Source organism: Nyctereutes procyonoides, unplaced genomic scaffold (assembly GCF_905146905.1).
Source record: "Nyctereutes procyonoides isolate TBG_1078 unplaced genomic scaffold, NYPRO_anot_genome, whole genome shotgun sequence".
Taxonomy (NCBI): domain Eukaryota; kingdom Metazoa; phylum Chordata; class Mammalia; order Carnivora; family Canidae; genus Nyctereutes; species Nyctereutes procyonoides.
The window spans coordinates 70154929-70182015 of NW_026575049.1; the positions used below are offsets into that span (position 1 = coordinate 70154929).

The following is a 27087-nucleotide window of genomic DNA, read 5'->3' on the forward strand; positions in this document are numbered from 1 at the left end:
CAAGACGGAGCCAGCTCGTCCCCGCGGGGTCCAGCTGAGCCTCACGGAAGCTGCTGGAACTGCCATCACTCGGCCACCTCCGGAGTTGGCTGGCGCAGCAGGGGATACCTGTCACCGCCCCGCGTCTGTTGTTTGGCTCTTGTTTGGTGTCTGCGCAGCCTCTGTTCCCTGCGTGGCCCAGTGCAGCCACCAGCCCGAGACCCCAGGTCCTCACCGTCCCCTCTGTCAGCTGCTTGGGGGCGTGGGGGGGGGAGTCGGGGCGGGAGCGTCCATGGGCCCTGGAGCTGCCGCTGCCAGACGCCAGAGGCGCGGACGCCTGGGCCCAGGGACACTTTTTTCCGTCCTTAACTCTATTTTCAGCCGCGACCGTTGGGCTGATCAGAACGGACCTGGTTCAGAGCCCTGCTAACGGCCGGCGTTCCCGGGGGGCCTTACTCAAGGAGCTGATAAAGGTCCCAGGGCCGCCACCCCTCCCCTCATCAGGCCACAGCCCACCCGGGCCTGCTGCAGCGAGCCTAGGATTCCAGGAGCCAGCGGGGAGGCCGATCCTGCTTCTGCGGGGACGACCCTTGCTGCTCATGGCTGGCCAGCGCGGGCTGACACCATCCCTGCCGTGGTCTAGGGCGTCCTCGGCGAATCTGGGCCCAGGTTTGTCGTCTCCCTCTTCTCGACAACCTAAAGACATCTCTTCCTGTGCCCGCTGTGTCCGGGCTTCCGCACTCGATGTCCCCCCTCCCAGGAAAGCCCTCAGTCCTTGGCAGCCGGGCCCGAAGGAACCCAGCGCCCAATAAAACCCGTGCGTAATACAGCTGCATGCACTGCCCGGTCTCGGGTGGGCACACAGCGAAAGGAGAGCGTCAGAAGCACAACTAAACCGGGAGACCGGCCTATTTTGCTTAATCCTTGACAGATCACTCCGGCGCAGAGAAAGCCTAAAAACAGATTTGAACGCTACAACCAATACACTGACTTTAATCTATAGAAGCGAACACCGGAGTCCACAGAGAAAAGGCTTTCTTTTTGCCGTGTTTAGTGACATGGGCGCCTCTCACCTGTGGCTTATCACGGGCGTCAGGCCGGGACGCACCTGTCCTGGAAGTGGGCCGCTCCGCGGGTGCTCCCTGGGCCTGGGGGACTTTGCCGGAGTTGTTGAAAACAGAGGCAGTTTTTGGTGTTACGGCCTTAAATTTCCTTCAAGTTAAAACTACGGTGCTCGAGTATATAGGTAAAATATTAGAGCGTAATGTCTCTTCCAGAGATTAAAAATTCTGTTCCAAGAATCTTGGGTGTGTCCTTGTACACAGCGCAAAAGGCTTAAAGTATACAGAGATCGCTTTTGGAGAAAAAAAATTTCTCACGGACCCAGGGATGACCTAAGTCATTTTTATTAAAATGTATCTTAGGGCAGCCCCGGTGGCGCAGCGGTTTAGCGCTGCCTGCAGCCTGGGGTGTGATCTTGGAGACCCAGGATCGAGTCCCATATCAGGCTCCCTGCATGGAGCCTGCTTCTCCCTCTGCCTATGTCTCTGCCTCTCTCTTCGCTCTCTCTGAATGAATAAATAAATAAATCTTTAAAAATAAATAAATAAATAAAATGTATCTTAAATACATATACTCATTAAGACCAGTTCTAAACACTCAGGCATTATAGTTCTATGTTACTAAAATGCCAAAAATTGGGGATCCCTGGGTGGCTCAGCGGTTTAGCACCGCCTTCGGCCCAGGGCGTGATCCTGGAGACCCGGGGTTGAGTCCCACATCCGGCTCCCTGCAGGGAGCCTGCTTCTCCCTCTCCCTGTGTCTCTGCCTCTCTCTCTATGTCTCTTATGAATAAATACATAAGATATTTTAAAAAAAAGAGAGAGAGGGATCCCTGGGTGGCGCAGCGGTTTGGCGCCTGCCTTTGACCCAGGGCGCGATCCTGGAGACCCGGGATCGAATCCCACGTCGGGCTCCCAGTGCATGGAGCCTGCTTCTCCCTCTGCCTGTGTCTCTGCCTCTCTCTCTCTCTCTCTCTCTGTGTGACTATCATAAATAAATAAAAATTTAAAAAAAAAAAAAAAAGAGAGAGAGAAGAAGAAACTGAGATCAGAGAGGTTGAGTAACTTGCCCAAGTTTCACAGCTAGTGAGTAGAAAAATGAATTTGAGGTCAGACAGCCTGGCCCCACTCAGTCATTACACCGAATTGTCTCGTTGCCTTGGACACAAGGTAGTAATCGGGGGTTACTAAATCTACGTTAAATGTAGACCTAATCCAATTATTGCTGAAACCAGCAACAGCAAGTCTGTCATTGTGTTTTCACTACAACGCCTGCTGCTAAGTCGCTGCAATTCAGTGCATGTGACTGTGGGAACTAGCATGAGAGCATCCCTCCTTGCCAATATGGTGCTGATCCCAGGAATTGTTCTTTTGAGCCTGACAAGCCTGTGCCCTGTGTGGACTCAGCCTTCTTGCCAGGATGCTCTAATTAGTCTCCTCTCTGCCTCATGACCTAAGCAACCAGACCTGCCCCGGGCTCACAGGGGAAGATACAGAGGCAGATACAGGCCCCACCCACTGGCTTTGGGGTTGCCATCAATTCAGAATAGGGACGCCTGGGTGGCTCAGTGGGTTAAAGCATCTGCCTTTGGCTCAGGTCATGGGATGGAGCCCCACGTTGGGCTCCCTGCTCAGCAGGGGAGTCTGCTTCTCCTTCCCCCCAGCTTCTGTGCACTCTCTCTCTCTTTTTCTGTCAAATAAATAAAGAAAATCTTTAAAAAAAAAAAAAGAGATAATCCAGGGGGATCCCTGGGTGGCTCAGCGGTTTAGCACCGCCTTCGACCCAGGGCGTGATCCCAGAGACCCAGGATCGAGTCCCAGGTCAGGCTCCCTGCATGGAGCCTGCTCCTCCCTCTGCCTGTGTTTCTGCCTCTCTCTCTGTGTCTCTCATGAATACATGAAAAAATATAAAAAAAAAAAAAGATAATCCAGAACACACTGTTTTAAATAATAACTTAAGATTATCACTGAAGTAAAACTGCTAACTTTAGAGAAGATACAGATCTCTCAAAATGTGTACGTCCCCAGCACCTTGGTGGTCTGAGAGACCCGTGGAGTGATGGAAGCTCACACTGTAAAAACAGCGGCGCGAAACCCTCCTCGCGTCTGACAAGGACGTGACTGAAGACATCGGTCAAAACACTGTGGTATTTGCAGAGTTCCTTGCTGCTCTTAGAATCAGGAATTGTTGTGCTTCTCTTGAGATGTTTTTATTTTGTGTTTTATGTTCTGGACACGTGACGTTTTGTGTCTCATACTTTGCACAGCTCTCAACACTACCCGAAATTGTACCCTCACTTATGGGGTTTCCTGACGAATGTAGGCTTTTCGCATTCGTCTGTAAGGCTGTAGGGGCAGAGACCATGTCTGTCCCTGCACCCTTCATAGAACCCGGAGCATAGCAGGTCCTCACTGAGTGTTAAATGAACAAATGGGTGAGTGAGTCAATGAACAAATAAAATATATGAGCCATGGGTTGGTCAGTTCTTCTTTTTCCATGAGATGCTAGAAAGTTTAGAGCTGGATTTGTTTACCCTCATACCAACTATAGAGGGTCTCACACGTGTATTTTTGCATTAGCTTCAGTCTTTTTTTTTTTTAGCTTCAGTCTTAATGCCATTTTATAACTCTACCCTTAGTCTTTCTTTCTCATTGACTTCTAAGTTAGTCTCCCTTGCTATGTTCTATGAAGCCCGATAAACTGTCTCAGATTCCTTGTAGAACAAGGTTGGTGATAAAAATATCCATCAAAGGGTTTTAAAGATATATTTAAAATCTTAATGCTAAACTTTCTCCCATCCAACATATTCGATCACCTGTAAACTCTTAAGAATAGCTGTGATTTGCTAATTCCAGCACCGTCTTAACGTTTCAAGCAAATTCAACCCAAAGCCTGGAAACCACACATGCTGCATCATTTCAGGCAGTGGTGTATAGTTTGTGTGTAATAAGCAGATTTCTAATAAGGTTGGGCAACTGGACACGAAAGAACATACTGCTTGCCACAAAAATGTATGGACTTGGGATCAAAGAATGATTTATCTTTTGTGGTTCTGCAAAATATATTGAAATTACAATAATAATAATAATAATAAAAGGTTAGCTATTGGGGATGGGGAGAAAAAGTGGTGGGTCAGGGGACAAGCAGGGCTGGGCAAGATCCGGGTCCATCGGCATTGACAGAAGTCTGATCACCTTACAGAATGAAGGGCGAGCACCATGAAGCAAAAAACGTTAAACGGTCTAAATCCCTCTGTAAAATCTCTACTGTATACTATCCATATGCCAGCGGCCAGAGTGACTTGCAAGTCTGAACCTCAGTTAACTGCTCTCATTCATTTACAGCAATTTCATTTCAAACGTTTACCAATTCTCTTTTAAAATGAAACCCAGGGATCCCTGGGTGGCTCAGCGGTTTAGCACCTGCCTTCGGCCCAGGGTGTGATCCTGGGGTCCCAGGATTGAGTCCCATGTCAGGCTCCCAGCATAGAGCCTGCTTCTCCCTCTGCCTGTGTCTCTGCTTCTCTCTATCTCTCATGAATAAATAAATAAAATCTTAAAAAAAAATAAAAATAAATAAAATGAAGCCCAACTTTAAATCCCTTTAAGGAGGCCACCCCTCACTGTACAAGTTAAAGACGCAGCTCATGCCCCTCGGCTATAGATGGGAAAGGAGGTGGGTCCACCCTCCCCTATCGCTGCTCCTGCCAGGATGTCAGACCAACCCCACCTTTGGGCTTAGAAAGCACAAAATGTCCATTTACCAAACCGAGAACTGGTTTCTATTATTTACAAGGCTCATTTGAGTCCGGGGAACCTTCGACAACAAACTGCGAGAGGCAAGAGTGGGTGTGAGGAAACAGATGGGTAATAATCATGTGTCACAGATAAATGACAATTTTTAAAAGAATCTGATAGGGTGTGGGCTGGGTCCCCCCCCTTCCCTTCTGTCTTTCTCTCCGTCTTTCTCTCTCCCTCTCTCTGCCAAAGGGTGGAGATTACGGAGGAAAGGGAAGGGGGAGAGAAGGCAAGACAATGGGCAGGCCGCGCCTGAGCCTGAGCCGCATCCTAAAGCAGCCGCCCGCCCCCACCTGCGGGTGCAGGGTGCAGGGTGCAGGGTGGCCGCCCCCGCGGAGGGGGGGGAGGAAGGGGCAGGGGGAGGGGGAGGAGGGTGAAAGCGGAGGCAGCAGCGGCTGGCCGGACCTCTGAGGGACACCGGCCGGTTTTCCCTCCAAAGTGGTGGCGGCGGAAAATCCAAATCCACTGGGGACTTGCTCACGTGCCGGCTCCCGGCTGCAGCGGCGGGCCCTGCCCACGCCGCCCCCCTGCCCCGCAGCTGCTGCACAGGGGACAGGAGGGGGACACGGAGCATCCCGCAGGCGGGGGGGGGGCACGGCGGGGCAGGGGAGGGGAGGGAACAAGGCGGGGCAGGGGTGCCCACCCCACGCAGGGGAGGGGAGGGGAGGGGAGGGCGGGGCAGGAGAGGACAGGGGAGGAGAGGATGGGGCACGGCAGGGCCGCCCACCCCCAGGCAGGAGAGGGGAGAGAAGGGGAGGGAAGGGAAGGGAAGGGGGGACACGGCGGGCAGGGCCAGGGCGCCCCCCGCCAGGCAACGGAGGGGAGGGAGGGGAGGATGCGGCGGGGCAGGGCCGGGGCGCCCATCTCCAGGCAGGGGACGGGAGGGAAGGAGGGACACGGCGGGGCAGGGCCGGGGCAGGGCCAGGGCCAGGGCCAGGGCGCCCATCTCCAGGCAGGGGAGGGGAACGGGGGACACGGCGGGCAGGGCCAGGGCGCCCCCCGCCAGGTAGGGAGGGGAGGGGAGGAGGCGGCGGGCAGGGGCCCCCATCCCCAGGCAGCGGAGGGGAGGAGGGAGGAGTGGGGGACGCGGCGGGGCGGGGCGGGACGGGGACGCCCCCCGCTGCCCCCTGCCCCGCAGCCCCGGGGAGGAAGCGGCACCTGTCAGGCGTGGCGCCCGGAGCCAGCGCGCCCGCCCCCGCGCCCGCCCCCCCCCGCCCCGCGCCTCGCCCCGCACCTCGCCCCGCGGAGGCCGCGCGTTGCATCATCCGCGGAAGCCCCTGGGCGGCGGGCGCGGGGCCCAGCGCGGACCTGCCCCGCCGCGCGGCTCTCGGATTCCGGGGAAACGACCCGAAGCCGCGGCGCCCGCGGGGCTCACCTGTGCGCGGCCGCTCGCCGGTCCCTGCTCTCCCCTCGGGCTCTGCTAACGGGCGCCCCCGCCGGCGCGCAGGACCGCGCGTCCCTCCATCCCGCAGCCGCGCGCTGCCCGCCGCCGGGGCCGCGTCTCCGCTCCGCCAGCCCCACAAAGGGCGGCCGCTCCCGCCCGTCCTCGCCGCCCCGCCGTCGCGATCGAATCCACTTCCCGCACGGGGCGGGCGGGCGGGAGGCAGAGCTCCCCTGGCGGCGCGCTGACAAAGGGACGCTCGGCGGCGCCCACAGCGCCCCCTCCAGCGGGCACGGCCCCGCCGCCCCGGCCCGCTGCCGCAGCGCCCGCCCCGCCCCGCCCCGCCGGCCCCGCCCCGGCCCCGCCCCCAGGACCGCAGCGGCCGCGCCCACCGGCCCGGCCCCAGTCCCCGGCCCCAGGACCGCACGCCCCCGCAGGCCCCGCCCCCAGGACCGCAGCGGCCCCGCCCACAGGCCCGGCCCCAGGCCCGCACGCCCCGCCCCGCCCCGCAGGCCCCGCCCCCAGGACCGCAGCGGCCGCGCCCACAGGCCCGGCCCCAGTCCCCGCCCCCAGGACCGCAGCGGCCCCGCCCACAGGCCCGGCCCCAGGACCGCACGCCCCGCCCCGCCCCGCAGGCCCCGCCCCCAGGACCGCAGCGGCCCCGCCCACAGGCCCGGCCCCAGTCCCCTGGCCCCAGGACCGCAGCGCCCCGCCCCGCCCCCAGCCCCCGCCCCCAGGTCCGCAGCGGCCCCTCCCCCAGGCCCGCGGAGGCCCAGCATCACCACGCCCCCAGGCCCGCAGCGCCCCCCCTCGCCCGCAAGCCCCGCCCCCAGGCCCCGCGCCGCAGACCCCGCCCAGGCCCCGCCCCCAGGACCGCAGCGGCCCCGCCCATGGGCCCGGCCCCCGGACCGCGGCGCCCCACGCAGGCCCCGCCCGCAGGCCCGCAGCGCCCCGTCTCGCCCCCGCGCCGCAGGCCCCGCCCCGGCCCCGCCCCCAGGCCCGCAGCGGCTCCGCCCACAGGGCCCAGCCCCAGTCCCCAGCCCCAGGCCCGCAGCGCCGCGCCGCGCCCCGCCCCCGCGCCCCAGGCCCCGCCCACAGGCCCGGCCCCAGGCCCGCAGCGCCCCACCCAGGCCCCGCCCCCAGGCCCGCAACGGCCCCGCCCACAGGCCCGTCCCCAGGCCCCTGGCCCCAGGACCGCAGCGCCCCCCGCAGGCCCCGCCCCCACGTCCTCAGCGGCCCCCCTCGCCCGCAAGCCCCGCCCCCAGGCCCCGGACCCCCTCCCCCCAGGTCCGCAGCGCCCCCGCAGTCCACCCCCGCACCCCTCCCCCCCCCGCGTCCACTCTGTGGGTTCCGCAAGGGCAAGGGCCGGGAGCTACTAGGAGGATCCTGCTACTGGAAGAAAGTCTGACACGTGAGCTTCCTTAACGGATAGATCCTCCCTGGGATTAAAAAGGGGGGAAAAAAGTCTCTGTGGTCTGGGAAGATCTGCCTTTAGAAAATTAACTCTCGGGATTGCAATGGCGATTGTTGACCGTGTGAACACGGTCTGCCCCGTCTTCAAGGACAGCAAGTGTCGGGCCCAGGCTCGCCTCCTCCGCGCTCCCCTCCCATCCCAGGAGGCAGGTGCTCAGGGACCAGGGAGCCGGGTGCAGACCCGGACCGCCTGACTGCAGCCTTAGACCTGCCGCTAACTAGCTGTGTGGCCTCGACCAAGTCACTTAACCCTTCTGGGCGGCGGCGTCCTACTCCGTGAAAGCACCGTGTACCTGGAAGTGACCCCACAGGCTCCAGCGGCCCCCCCACATCAACATGCCTTCTGTTCTCTTTCAACGTGGATTGCAGGGCAAGGATGGCTTCCAGGAAAGCTGTGGTCACTTCCCACGCCCGGATCAGGGCCCCGCTGCTCCTCTTAGGTTGTGGGCACCGAGGCCTTTAGATACTCGCATAAAATCACCAGGCCCCACCCAGTGCTGCTGCAGAGCCAGACTCTGAGTGGGCCCAGGAATTTTGTATTTAACAAGTGTCCCTAGGAAGTCCTTTGGGCTGACCTCTGAGACACGCCAGTGTGTGAGTCCTAGGGCTCCAGTCTCAGTCCTGGTGACTGTGTGGGCTGAGGAAGAACTGACCCTGGGGTCTCACTTCCCAGCTGGAAAGTAAGGGTAACAGCCCTGGCCCTCTGCTATGGGCTGAACTGTGCTCCCCTGACCCACCTGCTGTCGCCAGTTGCTATGTTGAAGTCCTAACTTCCAGAACCTCAGAATGTGGCTATTTGGATATGGGATCTTCGAAGAGATAATGGAGATAATGAATGACATAATTAAAAGATTAAAAAAAAAGTAGGTGATAAGGGTAGGCCCTAATCCATTAGGACAAGTATCTTTATAAGAGGAAACGTAGACAGTCTGGCACACAGGGAAGATCACGTGAAGACACGGGAAGAAGTCAACTGCCAACGACCAAGGAGAGAGGAAAACCAAACCTCTGGACACCCTGATTTCTTGATCTCTGGTAAACTTCTGTTGCCCAAGCCACCCACTCTATGCTACTTTGCTATGGCAACCGTACAAAGCTAATAGTCTCCTACCACCCAGGGTTGTTGTGCAGACAAAACAGGACACCAGGTGTAAGTACTCACAGTCTTATTACTGATTAGAATGAGACAACCAGCAGCCATAACTCTGGCCACACAGGGTGGGGTGGCGAAGCAGCGTCCGCAGCTGGTGGAGCGCCCCAGACTCCAGGGAAAGGCAGTCCTGGCTATAAAAGTGGCAGAGAACTTGGCCAAACTGTGTCCTACTGCTTTGTAGAAGGTAGAACTTACAAGTGATAAAATTAGATATTGAACAGAGGAGATTTCTAAGCAAAATAGTGAAAGGGCAATGAGGGTCCTTCTTACTACTAATAGTAAAATACAAGAGGAACGAGGAATTAAAGGAAGAATCATGAAACACAAAGGAACCAGAGTTTGAAGAATGGGAAAAGTCTCAGCCCATCTATGCTGCAAAGGGGGGCAGAAAAAGCAGGACAGGATGAAGGAAGACTGTCGAATTTCTTGGATCCTGCATGACGAAACCACAAAGCTATTCGGGTCCAGATGTGCCCTGCTCTTCCAGGAAGGGGAAGAACGACCCCAAGGATGATTCAGGGATCATCAGGGCTGCCATCCCAACCACAGGCCTAGGGGTCAAGTTGGCTTCGTCCTGGGCTTCAGAGGGCAGGGCCACCGCAGAGCTGCCTGGGGTGATGCTCCCACCGCGGCGGGCCTGGAAGGTAGGGTACTGAGCCAAAGAGGATTACTGCAAAGGCTGACCATATAACGGAATTGGCCTCGCTGGGTCCGGGGCTTCCTTGCAACCCACCGCCCCTTTCTTCTGATTTCCTCCTGTGGAATGGGAAGGTCTGTCCTACGCCTGCTTGCCCTTGTATTTTGGAAGCACCTAACCTGTCCGGTCTCACAGGCTCATGGCTAGAAGAGCATTTCACCTCCGGATGAATCATACTCAGGTCTCCTCCATACGTGATTTAAGAGAATATTAGAGGAGACCTTGAACTTCAGACTTTAGAACTCACGCTAGAACAAGTTAAGACTTTGGGGGCCGGGCCGTTGAGATGAAGCATATTTTGCATATGTTAAGGTCATGAACTTTTGGAGTTGGGGGCCAAAGGCCAGGGATTGTGCCCTGCCCCCGAAATTCGTAGGTTGAAGCCCTAACCCCCAACCGCAACGTGACTGTACTTGGAGATAGGGCTTTTAGGTGGTTGTTAGGGTTAAATGAGGTCATAAGGTTGGGGCCCTTAATCTGACAGGATCCATGTCCTTCTAAGAGGAAGGGGGATAAGGGTTTGCTCACTCACGCACGCACACACCACCTGTTCTCTCCTCATGCCCACAGCCCCCTGCCATGCGAGGCCGCGGAGAGAAGCCTGCAAGCTGAAAGAGCAACCTCGCCAGAAACCAAAACCCTTCTGGCCTTGACCTTGGACTTCTCCAGAACCGCGAGAAATAAATTTCTGTTGTGTAAGGCACCCAGTACAGGATTTAGGTTGTGGCCGCCCACGCAGATACGCAACCTCTGCGCCTTGGTTTCTCCACCTGTGCAGCAGGGAGGGACCCTGATGCCTATTTCACAGGATTGTTGTGAGAACAAGGTAACGTGTGAAGCGTAGGAACAGATACAGCATATCTAAGTGCTGCATATCTAAGTGCTGCGTCTTTGTGAGCAGTTGTTATAAAGATGAAGACTGTCCCCATGCTGAAGGTGCCTTTTTCCTGAGCTGGGTATCTAGACAGGCTTGAAAATTGTCGCCACCAGTGGCCGATGATTACCACTCCTTACTCTTCTAGCTTAAGTTTATATTCCAGGCAGCCCCAGTGGTGCAGGGGTTTGGTGCCTGCCTTTGGCCCAGGGTGTGATCCTGGAGTCCCGGGATCGAGTCCCATGTCAGGCTCCCTTGCATGGAGCCTGCTTCTCCCTCTGTTTGCGTCTCTGCCTCTCTCTCTCTCTCTCATTCTCTCTCTGTCTGTCTCTCATGAATAAATTTTAAAAAATCATTAAAAAAAGTTTATATTCCTATTAAAGGTTAATTTCCCCCAGGAAGGGGAATAGGCACTTATTCGTCAAGTGATGGAAACAGAGTGAAGGATATTATACAGAAGTCCTGAAAGGATGAGGATGGGAGCTGCATAGGGGTTGAGGGGTAAGCAAAAGGGCTGAAGACCCTGAAAGCCTACTTCTTCAAAGCATGAATTTAAGGAAAAGGAGTTGAGTAGATGTGTGAAAAGTAAGGCCATTTAAAGAGTAATTGTTAAACTTTGAAATATCACAATTTTTAAAGAGACTCCAAAACTTTCAAGAGTGTGTTTATTTGTCTCCAGAAGATCGCCCTGGGTGGGGCCTGTTCATTTTTCATACTTGGGGGAGCCTGTAACAGAGAAGAAAGTCCCTTTTAAATGGCTAAACGCCAAGAACAGACCATTCCCAAAAGATCTATATAAAAAATGTTTCATTAGTCATCAAAGCTTTATAAGTTGAAAGATAGCATTTTTTTAACCTTTTGAAATTTCATTATTTTAATACATCCCACTGTTAGCAAGGATATGGTGAAATCGGCACTCAGAGCTGGACAGGTTATAAAGTGACCCCATGCGTCAAGCCATAGATTGTACCGACCTGTGACTCAGGACTTCCACTTCTAGGAACCTACCCTAAAAGACAGAAAGACATAAACACATCAGGCTGTTTGCCATATTTATGACAACGAAAGCCTGAAAACAACTTAAATGTCCAAAATTAGAAAACCATTCCATTTAATGGACCATTAAAACTTGTAGTAGCCTCTAAATGTGTCAGTGATAGAATAAGAAGAAACAGAAACACGGTGTTGTATACGCTGTGATAGTTTCTTGATTCTGTTGTATAAGAATTTCTGAAGCACTTTAGTATATTTTCATCAGTAGTTTCACTAAGATGGTAAGATCATTTTGGGTCTTAATATTCTGAAATCTCAACTTGAAGAAAAAAACTCACGATGAAAAATAAAGTCACTGCAGTCAATCACTGTGGATAATGAGGTACTATAGTCACATGCCCTGATTCCATCCTTCACTGACCTATCTGGATATTGGGCAAGTTCTTTAACTTCTGTTCTCTAGTTTCCTGATATGTAAAGTGGATATAATTATACAGCACAGGGTGGTCATGAAAATTAAATAATACATATAACACCACCAGGAATGGCGCCCAGCACAAAATAAGTACCAATAACTTCTGATCTTGATCAAGTCTTTCCACTATACATGTGATTAAGTGAACATTAATAGTTCAAATTTAGGTTTAAAAGTCTCATTTAGATCTTTAAAAAATTGTCACATATCCAGGGTGTGCTAAAACCTAAAAGGCAAACTCCAGTATAACTGGGTTTACCCAAAGAGTTAAAGGATAATTTAACCCTGTAGCCTAGAGTTGTACCATCACCCAACTAAGATCATCACCTTAGTTTGGTTTTAAGCATTAGCTAGAAAATTCCAGGAATGTAAGTATTTAAGTATCAGAATATGGAAACTTGCTGAAGATTATTGATGTTGCTATAGTTCATTTTTTTTTTGAAATGCGTGTTGGCCTCATTTGAATAGTTGAGGGTCTAGGAAGAGGGTGGTCTCGGAAACAGACTAGCTTGCTGCTCAGTCCCCCTAATTAGGTGGGTATGTGACTTGTTGGCTGTATAACTGTATGGTTTGTCATATCGTTCAATATGCCTTTCCCTCCCCCCGCTGAGCCAAGGCTTGGGGAGGGGGCAAGGAAAGACGTAGCTAGATACCACCCAGAAGCCCTCGCTCAGCTTCAGATTTCAGTTCTCAGCAACAATAGTCTGAAAAAGCAAGGCTCTCATTTGAAAGAGGCTGACTTTGTTGGAAGGGAGAATAAGCATGTGCGTTCTGGTGGGCCGGCGCTCACCTGGCAGCTCAGGTGGTCACCAAGCAGGGAGGAGGCAAGCGTGTGATGGGGAAGACTTCCTACAACCAAAATGGAGATGACGGTTGAAACAGCAGGAAGTAGTTATTCAGAGGGGACAGAGCTAGTTTGTAGAAGCTGCCGCATCCCTGGGAGGAGCCCTGTACCACGTCATCCTGGGCCTCGACCCGGGGATGGGGAGGAGTTACATGAGGGAACAGAACCCAAGAAAGGTAAAGAAGGATCTAAGGAGAGCAAGGATTTGTACCCACTTCTTGGGAGTTTATGACCACGTGGCTGAGGGACATCATCAAGTAGGTGCCTGAGGGCAGCGGCATGGCCCGTCTGGAAGCGGGAAAGTCAAGGGGACCAGAAGATGCCTGCCTGCGTTCTGAAGGGAGAAGGCCCAGAAAGCCTGGCCTGGAGAAGAGAAGCCACAGTGGGGCCATGGACATCCAAGCAGATGTCAGCTCAACAGGATGGGGCCCAGGAATAGCTGGGGAAGCGCACATGAGCACTCCCGCTCCAGCCCCGTAGTACGGACAACCCTGGCTGCACCTAGAGGAGGACAAGAGTTCTCCTAGGGGAGATGGCGTACGAGGCAAAGAGCCCCATAGGGAATCTGAGCATTGAGCAGATACAGTATTTACCCTTAATGGGGTAAGCCAGTCTTCCCACCACCTGAACCATGGGTCTTACTGGGTTCTCGAAAAACAAGTAGAAGCCAGTGTAGAAAGTTACATTCCTTTCCCTCTAAACTGTGCTCATTATTCGTCAATCCTGCTTTGGTGTGTGAAAGCCCAGCGAGGACCCAGAGATCAGAACCCAGCACTGCGACCTTAGCCTTGCCGTCGCACATCTCCGAGGAGGGCCGCATGGATGGTCTTCCAGCAAATGAGCTCCTTTATAACGAGCAGGGCTTTGGCCACCAAGTCTTTACCCTTATGGCCTGTCTTTTCCCTTGGGGGCCTGTTCCAAATTGTATGATGCAGGAAAACTCTATTCCTATGTTCTCCTCACCTCAGAGCACCCCAACGAGGCAGGTGCCCCAGGCCCATCTTCCTCACTGGTGTTGCAGAAGGATACATTCTTGGGGACAAACATCTTCCAAAAAGGGAGTGACCCAAAGAGGACTGGAAGAATCCCCCAAAACAATCAAGTTGTACTTATAGCCCCTACCCTCCCACCAGAAGATCTACCGTTAACACTACGTCGTTAGAGTCCATCTTATTGCTAATCCATTCCGGATAACCCACAGATTAGAACAGGCCGAGAAGGTAGAGGGTGGGAGGACACACTGACCCCCCTCAGGGGCTAGCTTCTGTGGTTCTAGTACTCGATGGCTTTCTACGAACCCAATGAGACGTCTATAAGGGACGTCGGTAGCACGTCAGAGGAGTCCTGCCTCGACCTTTGAGGGGGGATTTTCCTCTGTATCCATGTGGAACCAACAAGACAGGCCTTTTATAAAACTCCTATAAATATTCCCTCCAGAAGTCCACTAGAATAGATGAGGGCTTACTTCATTAACTTAACCACCCGGCCCATCATATGTCAGGGAAATAGAAGTTATTGGCTTGTTGAGTTGTGCTCGGCTCACGGACAGAGTCAGAGCACATGGTAGGTAGAGATCTTATTAAACGCACCCAACTTCACACACGTTCACCAAACCCGCTTTTGTGATTAGTTATTCTGCGGGGACGGAAGACCGAGAGTCACAACAAAGGAAATCTCCCTCTCTTATTTTCATGAAGAAATTCATCTCTCCTCTAACATTTTCTCCTCATCCCGCTCAGACTGAGCCTCAAGGGCCTTCCTTGAATGCCGCTCGCATCTCTTCCTGAGCAGCTGCAGCCCGAGGCACCCTCCGATAGAGGTGCCGTCACTCCCAGGTTGGATGGATCCTGTCCCGTCTGCTCTAGACCTCACCTTTCCGAAGTTCCAGGGAGAACAGCCGACATCCGTACCATCGCAGCACCAATCCCTGAACCCCCAGACTTGAGAAGACACAGCAACACCCTGAGCCAATGCAACCACTAGAGTGGCCTGCACCGGGTCCTGGTACCCTTGGTCCAGGCTTGCAGAGTTTAATGCCGAAACCAGTACTGCAGCAAAGGGGGGAGGGGCTGAGGAACCAGACAGCACCCACTCCATCGAAAGAAACTTCAAGTTTTGAAAATACTCTGCTGGGTGAACTCATCAGAACACGCCCGGTAGGCTACCAGCGACCTATGGTTCCCAGGGAGAAGCCTGAACCACCCCGCTCCGAAGGAGGTTTCCTATCACACACCAGCGCCCGGGGGAAGTGGGAGATGGGAGGCAGGGCACAGGTGCTCAGCACCTTCCCAGGGGGCTGATGAACATCCCAGCTGGCTAGACCACCGCGTTTCAGAGCTTAAAGTGCTAGTAGAGGCAATGTCCCCGGGGATTAGCGTCACACACAGATCACCTCCCGCAGAGGCTTCCGTCCCTCACCAGCCCTTCCAAGGCGCGCTCCCACGACAGGCCAGCACATCCGGGCCCTAACAGGTGCTCACGTTCATCCACATACTCCCTTCCAGAGCCCTCTGACCCCAGCAGAGTTGGCGTCTCACCCCAACACGAGGACGGGCTTTGTCCAGGGAAACGGCCTCTGTAGGAACTCAAGCGACTCTGAATGTAAGTCAGAGCCTCGCAGGATATGAAATGCCCAAGCCACCAACACAGGTGTCAAAATAAGCAATGGGGGGTCGGTGAACATCCTGCCACCCTGACCGATGCCAAAACAGCAAAATCCTATACCTTGAAAGCCCAAATCTTTTTTTTTTTTTTATTCATGAGAGAGACACAGAGAGAGGCAGAGACACAGGCAGAGGGAGAAGCAGGCTCCATGCAGAGAGCCCAATGCAGGACTCGATCCCAGGACCCCGGGGTCACAGCCTGAGCTGACGGCAGATGCTCAACCGCTGAGCCTCCCAGGTGTCCCAAAAGTCCAATTCTAAACGAGCCTCACCAGGACCTTGACACTGACCCCCATTCCTGCCACGGCAAGTGCAGCGGCTTCATGCAGCTTGTGGCCCTCTCCATTTGCAGACACGCTTGCTGATTCAGTCCCCAAGTGAAGCTGCTCTGGCCCAAGAAGTTAATCTCCATGCCTGCCATCAGCAGATTCTTATGTACTTCATTTGGGATTTTTGCCTCTCAGGAATGTTGTTGATCTTGCACAGCCTGCTCTGACCCCATCCTCAAATCCCCAAAAATTCCCGTCTCTGCCAGCACCAGGATTCCACTCCTCAGGATCCTCTCCAAGGGCAGGAGGAAGGGTGCCATGCCTGCAAACGGAAGCTGGAGGTGGCCTGCCTCCCAGACTCTAAGCCCCTCTGTACCTAAGCATTTCAGTCCAATGAGTCCCATCAGCTATCTCCAGGTTCCCAGTTAGGGTGTGTGGCCAGGACCCCGAAGCCCTGTAGAGTCACCTCTTCAGGTAAGCTGCATACCCTTATGAGAATTGTTTGGCAAACAAAGGCCAGGCTGAGCTTAGTTTCTCTGGACCCCCTCACTCCATCCTGGTTCTTGATAGTAAAGTGCAGGCCTTTATAAAATTCTTAACTATGATTTTGGATACCTGCTCAAGCCACCTGCTTAGCTCACAGTGAGGCAGCGGGACCCATGGTGGCCCTAAGTGCTGGAGGCTAAGCAGAGTGAGGATGGCCTCCATACACGGAGATGGCCGAGTCCAGGGTGTCAGAGACCAAGCAGGTACGGGACGTGCCCGCGCGGGGGGGGGGGGGGGGGGCAGTGCAAAGAGGTGAAGTCCAATCAGCAGGAGAGGGGCCTTGAAGGGCAGCTGGCATGGAGGGTCAGACCCAAGCCGGGTAAGAAGGGTAAGGGGCACGGGGAGAAGACACCCATGCCAAACCCAGCAGGCCTGTGTGCGTTAGGTGACCTCACGTGGTGAGCCAGAGTCCAAGCAGGTGAGGAGGCGTCCCTGTGTGGGGGAGGGGTGGCCTGAGTTGAAGGTCAGCACCAGGGAGAGGGTCCTTACGGAGGGGCAGCTTGTCACGGGTGCTGTCACGGGCTGAATTATGTCCCCTCACAATTCACATGCTGAAGCCCGACCCCCCACACCTCAGAATGCAACTGTATTTGGAGACAGAGCCTTAAAAGGGGCGACTGAGTTAAAATGAAGGGTGAGGGAGGTGGGGCGGGTGGGCGGGATGGGTGATGGTCACTAACGAGGCCACTTGTGATGAGCACGGGGTGTTGAACGTAAATGATGAATCACTGAATCTACTCCTAAGACCAACACCGCTCTGAATGTTAACTAAAATTTAAATTAAAAAAATAAAATGGGGCAGCCCGGGTGGCTCAGCGGTTTAGCGCCTGCCTTCAGCCCAGGGCGTGATCCTGGAGACCCGGGATCGAGTCCCATGTCGGGCTCCCTGCATGGAGCCTGCTTCTCCCTCTGCCTGTGTCTCTGCCTCTCTCTCTCCGTCTCCTCTCTGTGTATTCTCATGAATAAATAAAATCTTAAATAAAATAAAATGTAATGAAGGGTGGGCACCAATCCATGATGATTAGTGTCCTTATAAGAGAAAATTGAGGCACACATATGCAGAGGAGAGACTATTTGCAAGCCAAGGAGAGAAGCAACCAAATTTGCCACCGTCTTGATCTTGGACCTCCAACCCCTAGAACTGCGAGAAATAAATTTCTGTCGCTTAAACCAAAATCCGTGTATTTTGTTATGGGAGCCCTCACAGACTCATCGGGGTGCTAAAGCCCAAAAGGGGTGAAGAGACGAGCCACCGCGCGGGGGAGACGGCGGAGAGAGAGGAGAGGTGAGTCACACGTGGGGTGTCCCTGATGAAAGAGCCATTTCAGGCCCGGGGATGGGAAAGTGCATGACGCTCAAGCTCAGAGCATCTTCTGCCCGAAAGGAAGTGGTCGAAGAAGGAGAGTGACAGGTCAAGCAGAAAGGTGGCCCATCTGAGGGGCTTTCACTGGCCACAATGAGGACAACTTGAGTAACAAAATAAGTCATGAAACGCTGTGATATCATGATGATAAAAACTGTGACACATCCGTCCCGTGGACTAACACTCAGTGGAGAGAAGGGGGCCTGGACTTTCAATACAACCCCTGGGATGATTTAAGGGCACTGCCCTACGTAAAAGTCCAGACCCTAAAGGGTACACGGGACTTCTCTGGATTACCTTTGTAACTTCCTGTGAATCCATAATTATTTCAAAATCGAAAGTTTCACAAATACAGAATGTTGGATGCAGAACGGGACGTAGAGATGGCTTCACCACGGGAAGCGAACGGCTGAAGCGAATGTCCTTAGTAATAGAACAAATCAGAATGCACCCCACCCCGTAGGGGGTGATCTTATCCCCCCCAAAGATTCATGTCTGAATCTAATCAGGAGGAAACAGACCCAAATCAAACACCTGACAAAACTGGGCTATGATCCTCCAACACGTCAAGGTCATAAAAGCCATGGAAGGACCAGTGGAGTGTTCCGGACGGATGGCGGCTAGAGGTGTGACAGCTAAATGAACTCATGCTTCCAGCTGCACCTGACGCTAGAAAGGACAAAAAATTTAAGTGTGTTTCTCCCCTTTTCAAAGAAAGTTCCAGTTAGGACTTTTCTGCATCTTACTAGAAAGTGTTAGTCTCCACTTTCAATCTACTTACTAGCAATGGCCTATTTCCAGGATCAATAACCCTTGGAAGACGAGGCCGCCCTATAGATCTTTGCTGCCGGCGTCGCCCAGCCCAGTTCACGCCCGTGCAGCCAGGCGGCTCGGCACAAGGATGACGTGCGGAGATCTCCCCGCCAAGGATCGGTGAGGACTACCCGCAAGGAGGGGTCTTGCCGTAACACCCGGAACCCATGAAGACGTCTCTAACAGAGAGCCAGGTTCGAGGTTGAGCTTAGGTCATAGCTTCACCCTGACTTTTGCTCTCGGCCATTCTCTGTGAGCTCCTGTGGTAGCAAAAGGAATTCTGCTTCCCAAGCGTTGACTGGAAGGGAAGGCTTGGTTGTAGGGAGGTCGGGTGACCGGAGTATGAACACCTGAAACGGCGCGTGTGCAAAAGTACAATCCTCAGGACACAGTAATCAAGTCAGAAGCGGCAGCCAAGGCCAGCCGGTCTGCAGGGAGCCTGCAGGACCCCACACCCGAGGAGAGCACTATGGGGCCAAGGGAACAAACCAGAGCACTTGCTACAGGCAGAGCTAGGATCGACCTCCCATCGATTGTGCAGGTGTACGCGCACATGAGCACCGACGGGCCAGCCACTGCCCCAGACACCTCTGTGACACGATGCCACTTGAGTCGCACAACAGCCTGATGTACAAGGTAGGTATGATCACCATTCCCATTCCACAGACGGGAAAACTGGGGACTAGAGAGATTTGGTAGCTCAGTGGCTGTCCCACAGCTAGCAAGGGGGGATGCCGGCATTTGAACCCCACACTCAGCTGCTATCTGAACGGCCCCCACCGGCGGGCATCACGCGTGAGTCCCCGGCTCGCGCGGCCGCTCAGGTCGCACCAGGCGCCTTCCTTGCCACGGCTGGCCTGGCTCCGGTTCCACGCGGTCGTGCTGCGGGGTGACAGGGGGGCTCGTCAGAGTAGCACAGACACTCACGGGGCGAGGAGTCCCCTCAAGGACTCGGGGAAGCAGCTGCTCCCCTGTCTCCCAGCTTCACCGCTTTGGCAAAGTAATAAGAGCTACTCTGGGATCCCTGGGTGGCGCAGCAGTTTGGCGCCTGCCTTTGGCCCGGGGTGCGATCCTGGAGACCCGGATCGAATCCCACATCGGGCTCCCGGTGCATGGAGCCTGCTTCTCCTCTCTAGTCTCTGCCTCTCTGTGTGTGTGTGACTATCATAAATAAATAAAAATTTAAAAAAAAAATAAGAGCTACTCTGATAAATTCTTGTTTTTACCTAGAAAATGCTGCCTTCCTATAGGAAACAAACTGAGGGGCGCTGAAGGGGAGGCGAGGGACGATGGGGTGCCTGGGGGACGGGCATGAAGGAGGGCACGTGACGTCGTGGGCACCGGGTGTCACCTGCAACTGGGGAATCACTGACCTGTGCCTCCGAAACTAATAATACACTATACGTTAATTAACTGAATTTAAATGAAATAAAATTTTAAAAAGAGAAAATGCTACTTTCCAACAAAGCCAACTCAAAAAAAAAAAACGAAAGAAAGGAAACTGTGCCTACACGCGTATTTGGTATCTGCGCGTGCTGCTTCTTTTCCTGGAGACCTCAGAGTCAGAAACTTTTGAGAAATAATTAGGGTCATAAGAAAGCCAACTCAGGTCTGTCCTGAGTCATTGGGGGGGGGAGGGGTTGCCTTCTCCTTGAGTTGCTGAGACTTAATAGATTTTTTTTCCAAACGACCAGCCTTCACTTTCCCACCGAGGCACTTCCACAAAACAGTCTTATTTCCGGTCCCTTTTAGCATGGAAAATTGCACACACCTCAGGGAAAGTGCTTTGAGGTCTTGACACCTATGCGGCTACTTAGGAAGAAACACTTCACCGGACTCCCGGCTGGGGAGAGAACTGCGGTCGCAGACACCAGGCTCGGGGACAAGCGCGAGACTCACCGCTGCCGCCGTCCGCCCAGGGCCTCTCCTCCTCGCTCTTCAAGCCCACAGGGCGGCCGGCGTGCTGCCCCAGGTTCCTCGGCACATCTCCAGCCAGCGCTACGGGTGGTTCGGGAGGGCGGTTGCTATAGTTCTGGTGACCTGGATTCTGTCTCTAGAAACCATGTTTAGCAGTCAAACAGTGCAATACGACAATCAGACTTCGAAGACTTAATATATTCCAAGAATTTTAATCAATGTGGCTTAAGCGACAAAGGCAATCTTAACTGTGGAGAGAAAATCATTGCTCAATGGGCTGTATCCATTCGTCTAGGACCTTAACGTGTTGTGCACTTGGCAGCTGCATTAAAACTATTATCCCCTGGAGCCTATCCCGTGTCTTACAATGAATGTAGCACAAACAGAGCACGTCTGCTACGCGTGCAAGGAAAGGCCAAGGCAGCCGCCTGTGTGTGTGCAAACCCCGTGGTCACGCCACGAGCCAAGCATCCAATTAGCTAACAGGACAATCCGTTCCTGACTGCAGACTGCTTCCCCTCAGGAGTCACCCACGTAGGACGAGGGCACAAGGGGGAAAAATTAAGTACCATCAGATACCTGGAGATTCCTGCCCTAAGTCTCTAAAAACGATTGGGTTCCTCTACTCTCCAGGGCCTGTCCTCTTCTGTCCCTAAACACAGTCACTCTGCTACTTAGGAAAGACTTTCACTGATCTAACCACTTTTCTTCTTTCATCCTTTTGCTCCTTCTTTCCGACCTCAGATTTCCAAGTTTGATGGACTTTGCCATCACGCTCTGCCTGGACTTCAGACACCACACACACGCAACCTCCTGTAAGTGGCTTCTAGCCCACATCTCACATGCTGGGCCTTTCTATAGCTTCCTGCACTGCTTCCCACCCTCAGATTCCCAAGAGTCTCCCCCGCCCGCCTTTAGGTCCCATCTTGCTTCTCCACCTTTCCTTCTCTCATGGTTCCTTCTCCCCTCAGGCCAATGGTGCCACTTAGGGCGTATTTCTAAGGCCTTTCTCTCTTCCTATCTTACCTCCTCTGGTGACCAACCCACTTGCAAGTCTTCACGGCCTGCCTGACCATGCAGCAAGCCCATATAACCAGCCCACAGCTTCTACTGCCCAAGGGACACTTCTCAGCTGTGCACCCGGATAACGGTGGTGACAACTATGTGCTCACAGTTTGCCAATTCATTTGGACACCTAATATATTTTCTATTAAGTTCAGTGATTTCATCCAATGGTTTGTATCGAATCATTGCAAACCCCATGAGACAGGCATCACAACCATTGCTGAGCATTCCACCAGTGTGGTCTATCCGGGGCAGGGGGGCTCTCCAAGGAAAATGCCTCTTCCTTCTTTTTTTTTTTTTTTTTTTTTTTTGCCTCTTCCTTCCTGAGTCCTGTCCAGTGGAAAACCACACCGCAGGGTGGGCTTCCAGAAGCCTCCTCTCACTCCCTAGCTATCAAGAAGCTAGGTGCCCTGGACGGTGACAAGAAGTAGAGAGATGGGCAGCCCGGGTGGGCTCAGCGGTTTAGTGCCTGCCTTTGGCCCGGGGCGTGATCCCGGAGACCCGGGATCGAGTCCCGCATTGGGCTCCCTGCATGGAGCCTGCTTCTCCCTCTGCCTGTGTCTCTGCGCATGCGCTCTCTCTCTCTCTCTCTCTCTCTCCTCTCTCTCATGAATAAATAAATAAAATATTAAAAAAAGAAGAAGTAGAGAGATAGATAATCAGGAACTCTGTGCCAAAGCTCACACAGATCTGGGTTCAAAGCCCAGTCCTGACATTTCTTAGCTGTGTGGCCTTTACCTGTATCTTGGTTTCCTCTTCCCTAAGACACGGATCATAAACAACCCACAGGATTGTAACAAACAGCTAGAACACAGAAATTGCCTGGCGATTACCTCAGAGACTTTGGCTCCTTCCAAGACATCACTGAGAACTTGTATGTATTCGGTTGCACCTTTAAGGATGTCAACTTTGCTAGGCTTCCTGCTTTGGGGGAGAAAGGGCACAAGTGCCTTCAGTTTGGCAAAACCACGGTTGAGATTTTTTATCTGGAAAACAAAAAAGCACAGTGACAGGCAGAGAAGCTAATTGATACAATATCTCCCCCCAAACCCCAGAAGAAGGTTGTGAGGGCTTGTCTGGGGGGTGAACCTAAGCGGGTGTGGGCCTGGGCCGCTGCTGCACCAGCAGCACAGTTCCTGGCGACCGGGAAGGGGTGGCATGAGCTCAGCCTGTGTGGGTGCACGGGCTGGAAGCGGGGGGGGGGTCTGTGTGCTTGCTGAACCCCCTCCTCTTCCTTTCACCGTAAGCCAACATATTCAATTGAGTGAGAGCCCCCTCCTACTCCAGATCAAAGTGAACAATGGACACAGTCCTCCCATTACAGCAGGACAAAAGACCAATAAATATATGAAAATGTGGAACTTTGACAAAAGAACTACAAAATAGAAATTAGATATCAGTTTTCATGCGCCAAGCTGGCAATATTGCTTAATTATACCTAGCACTGGAGCCGGACAAAGGAAAGAGTTCTATATGCAGTAAGAAGGGATGAAAATTAGTAAACTTCTCTAGAAAGCAGTTGGGCAACTGGTATCAAACGTTGTGAGGTTGCGCACATCCTCTGTCCCCGTAATTCCATCTCTAGCATTCTATTTGAGATCAATTATCAGACATGCACATAAAGACCAGTAAAAAGCTGCAAAAAGCACAAAGACTGGATATTTTTGGTCCATTTATATAACAGACTATGCAGTAAAAAGCCGTTCTTAGAATGAGGAAATCCCAAATCAAAACCACAATGAGATCCCACCTCACAGCAGTGAGAACAGCGCAAATGAACAAGTCAGGAAACGACAGATGTTGGGGAGGATGTGGAGAAGGGGAACCTCTTACCCTGTGGGCGGGAACGCGAGCTGGTGCAGCCACTCTGGACAACAGTGTGGAGGGGCCTCGAAGAGTTGAACACAGAGCTGCCCTATGACCCAGCAATGGTACTGCTGGGGATTTGCCCCAAAGATACAGATGCAGTGACCCAAAGGGGCACCTACACCCCAATGTTCACGGCAGCAACGTCCACAAGAGCCAGACTATGGAAAGGGCCCACATGGCCATCAACAGACCAATGGATAAAGAAGAGGTGACATACATATAATGGAACATTACTCGGTCATCAAAAAGAGTGAAATCTTGCCATTTTCAATGACACGGATGGAACTAGAGGGGATCATGTTAACTTAAACAGGTCAGGGAAAGGCAATTATATGATGTCGCTAATATGTGGAATTTAAGAAACAAAACAGAGGAGGGGGGAATAAAATGACAACATCAGAGAAGGAGATGAACCATAAGAGACTCTTAATCACAGGAAACAAACTGAGGGTCACTGGGGGTGGGGGCAGGGGGACGGGGTCACCGGGGGACGGGCATTAAGGAGGGCAGGTGGTGTGACGGGCCCTGTAATGAGCAATTATGTAAGACTGATGAATCGCTCATCTTTACCTCTGAAACTAATAATATACTATATGTCCATCTTTTAAAAAATGAGGAAATGCTTTCGATACTGTTAAGTAAAAAACCTAGAAAACTATGTACCCCCCTCACAATTTCATTATATAAATATAACACACACACACAGAACTAGGAAAAGAGGCTGCGAGGTTCTACGCAAGACTTAGTTCAGGGTCGTTAGGTCTGTGCTCTGTTCCCTCTGTTCCCCGTCGCTTCTCCGTTTTTCGGGTGTTTTAATTCTATCCTTGTCAAGAAGAATGAAGGTCATTAGCTCGGCCCCTCCCACCTCCCGCCCCAGGGACCCTGCGCCCAGGCCGGCGGGGGTGGACCTGGCGGGGGTGGACCTGGGGGCCCGGCTGCCCTGGGAAGTACTGAAACCACCAGTACATGCCCTGGGAGCTCCGGCCTCAGGACCTTGGGGCCTTGTCGCCGCCCCTGGGACACGGGACATGGGCCGGAGCGGGAGCCGGGCTCAGGGGCGCCGTGTTTCCTTCCTCCAGACAAGAGAAAAGAGCTTCATCTAGGCCGCCTCGCCCCACCCCTGCGTCCAGACACAGGTGCGGAGGGGACCCCGCGCCCCACCCCTGCGTCCAGGCAGAGCCGCCGAGGGGAGGGAAGGCACCAGAGCCCCGTGGGCCCCAGCACTTCAGCCTGCGGAGCGGCCGGGAGGGAGGTCGAGGCACCACTCGGAAGGGAGACGTCGTGGACGTGGTCGCAGGTGGCGCGGGAGGCGCAGGTGGGGCAGGGGGCGGGGGGGGGGGCGCAGGTGGGGCAGGTGGCGCGGGAGGCGCAGGTGGCGCCGGTGGGGCAGGTGGCGCGCGTGGGGCAGGTGGCGCGGGTGGCATAGGTGGGGCGGGTGGCACGGTGAGGTGGGGCGGGGGGCGCGGGGGGGCAGATGGCGCGGGTGGGGCGGGTGGCGTAGGTGGGGCAGGTGCGCGGAGGCGCAGTGGCGCGGGTGGGGCGCAGGGGGCGCGGGAGGCGCAGGGGCGCGGTGGGCAGGGGGCGGGTGGCGCAGGGGGCGCAGGTGGGCGGGTGGCGCAGGGGGCGGAGGCGCAGGGGGCGCGGGAGGCGCAGGGGGCGCGGGAGGCGCAGGGGGCGCGGGTGGCCGCCGCGGAGCCCGTCCCAGGGCCCGGGAGCGGCGCAGGGGGCGGGCGCTGCGTGTCCCCGCGGGCCTGCGAGGTCGCGGCCGGGGCCGGGTCAGGACGCTCACCCGCTCGCGCTCCTTGGCGTTGGCCACGCGCCGCCGCTCGAGCACCAGCTGCAGGTCCTCGGTGGACGAGTAGCCGCCCGACGGCAGCCGCTTGAGCCGGCAGATGGCAGCCAGCTGGGGCAGCGGCCCGAACTGCTCCCGCAGCACGTCCTCCAGCACCTCAGCGGGCGCGACGCCCAGGATGGCGGGCTCGGGCTCCATGGCGGGGGCGGGGCCTGGCGGCGGCACCTGCGCCACGTGGGGAGGGAGGGCGGGGCCTGACGACGGCACCTGTTGCACGTGGGGAGGGAGGGAGGGGCCTGGCAGTGGCACCTCGGCACGCGGGGCGGGGCAGGGGGAGGAGGGGCCTGGGGGCAGCACCTGCGCCACGTGGGGAGGGGGAGGGGCTGGGTGTGGGGCCTGAGGACGGCACAAGCTCCACACAGGGCGGGGCAGTGGGGCGGGGCCTGGCCTCGGCACCTGGGCACGCGGGGGGCGGGGCCTGGACCACCTGCGCCCCCCCCCCCTTAGCCCCTTCTGGACCGCCCTGCAGAAGCCAGGCCCTGGGGGCCGTGGCGGGGGGCAGCCCCGCAGGTGACGTTGGTGAACGGGCTTGCGGACGTCACCTGCTCTCACATTGGGCCGCACCCTGGATTCACCCGCCCGCCTGGTAGAACCAATCCCCCAAATTCCGTCGGTCAATGCAGGTTGCGGGCTGCGCCCCTGGCTACAGGGAGACACCTGTAGGCAAATACACGCACGTGCGCGTGTACACGGACCAGACAGATTCGATGGCTACACAGAAAACTTTTAAAGTTCATTTTGAAACAAAGTTGCAAGAACAGTAGCAAAGAGGTCCCGTAGCCCCTTCACCTACACCCCCTGCCTGTTAACTGTCTTCCCCTTTACCCCGTTGACCTTTTTCTCTTTATGAATATTCGCATTTTCATGGCTCTTTTTCTAAACATGTCCTAAGTCCTGTCCTGTCTTCATGGCCTTGACGGTTTCAAGGCCTTGACGTGTTTCATTCTAAGGCCACCCTGCCCCTGGGGGCTGCCCACTGTTCCCTCCTGCCCCCCTGGGCAATCCCTTGGGGCCGGGCCTGTCTCAGCACCTCCTGGGGGACCGGTGTGAGGCTGCCCATCCCCGTCCCAACACTGGGGAGTTAACCTTGACCCCGTCGCGGTGGTGGCTGCCCGGTTCCTTCACCATAAATGGACTCATTTTTCCCTTTGATCGATGAATGTCTTGTGAGGAAACCAGTATCTTTAGCATCCTTTGCCGACTCCTGTCTCGACCGGCGTTTTGTGGCCAAATGGTCACATCCTGTCATGGGGAAGAGCTTTTCCTTCTCCTCCATTTATTTATTCATTTTGTGTTTATGTCACTATGAGCTCGTGACTTTCTATTTTATTTAATAAGATGTAATTTATTCATATCACTATTTCAATGCTCAAATGTTCCCAGATTTGGCCCGTAGGAGTCCTTTCATGCTGGCTTCTCCGTTCCTGATGTGACCCCGTCGCTCTTGGTGCGCTTTCTCAGTTGTGCCAAAAAGGAACAACATGTTCCAGGCTCATCTTGAATTTTCCCAGCCCAGCCGTGGAATCAGTCAATTCTTTTAGTAGAAGATGGAATTTAGAAACAAAGATTTGGATGCTTGACTGTTCATCCCTTTTGGGATATGATCCTTCTAAGCCCTTTTAGCGGGTAGGAAACATCCGTATGGACACACACGAGCACGCACACGTACAGCCATATATATATTTCTGCATAAATGGAGATTTAAAAAGCATGAGTTCACACTAAAACCTCCAATTCCAATCCAATAGCTCAAATTTCTCTCGTCTCTTGTTGCTCCTTAATTTCCAACTCCCGTCTCCAACAGCGAGAAACCTGACTTCTGTTTTCCTCAACGTATTTACTTAGTTATTCACTTAACTCCCAGAGAGACCCAGTTTCCTAGCCTCACCGGCCACCTCGTCGGCCTCACCTGTGCTCCGCTCCGCCGTGGCACTGCCTGCAAGGGAGGGGCAAGGGAAGGGGAGAGGGTGCACCAAATGCGTTACTGGGGTTGCTTGGGCAG

At 54.4% G+C, this 27087-nt stretch overlaps 2 protein-coding genes across 3 annotated transcripts in view; both read right to left on the reverse strand.

The window, feature by feature from the left end:
* Positions 1-6477, reverse strand: part of ADD2 (adducin 2) — an 88236-nt gene extending 81759 nt beyond the window's left edge. For both annotated transcript variants that reach the window (XM_055329392.1, XM_055329393.1), the window contains exon 1: positions 6214-6477. The gene's annotated coding sequence lies outside the window, so the exon portion shown is untranslated. The remainder of the gene's footprint in view (positions 1-6213) is intronic.
* A 4616-nt stretch (positions 6478-11093) lies between these two features.
* Positions 11094-25223, reverse strand: FIGLA (folliculogenesis specific bHLH transcription factor). The gene is made up of 5 exons (XM_055327824.1): positions 25023-25223; positions 22198-22350; positions 20282-20435; positions 11391-11425; positions 11094-11142 (listed from the first exon to the last, which is right to left on the reverse strand). The coding sequence occupies exons 1-4, from the start codon at positions 25221-25223 to the stop codon at positions 11421-11423; spliced, it is 513 nt and encodes a 170-aa protein (XP_055183799.1). The 3' UTR covers positions 11094-11142; positions 11391-11420.
* Between the last annotated feature and the right edge of the window lie 1864 nt (positions 25224-27087).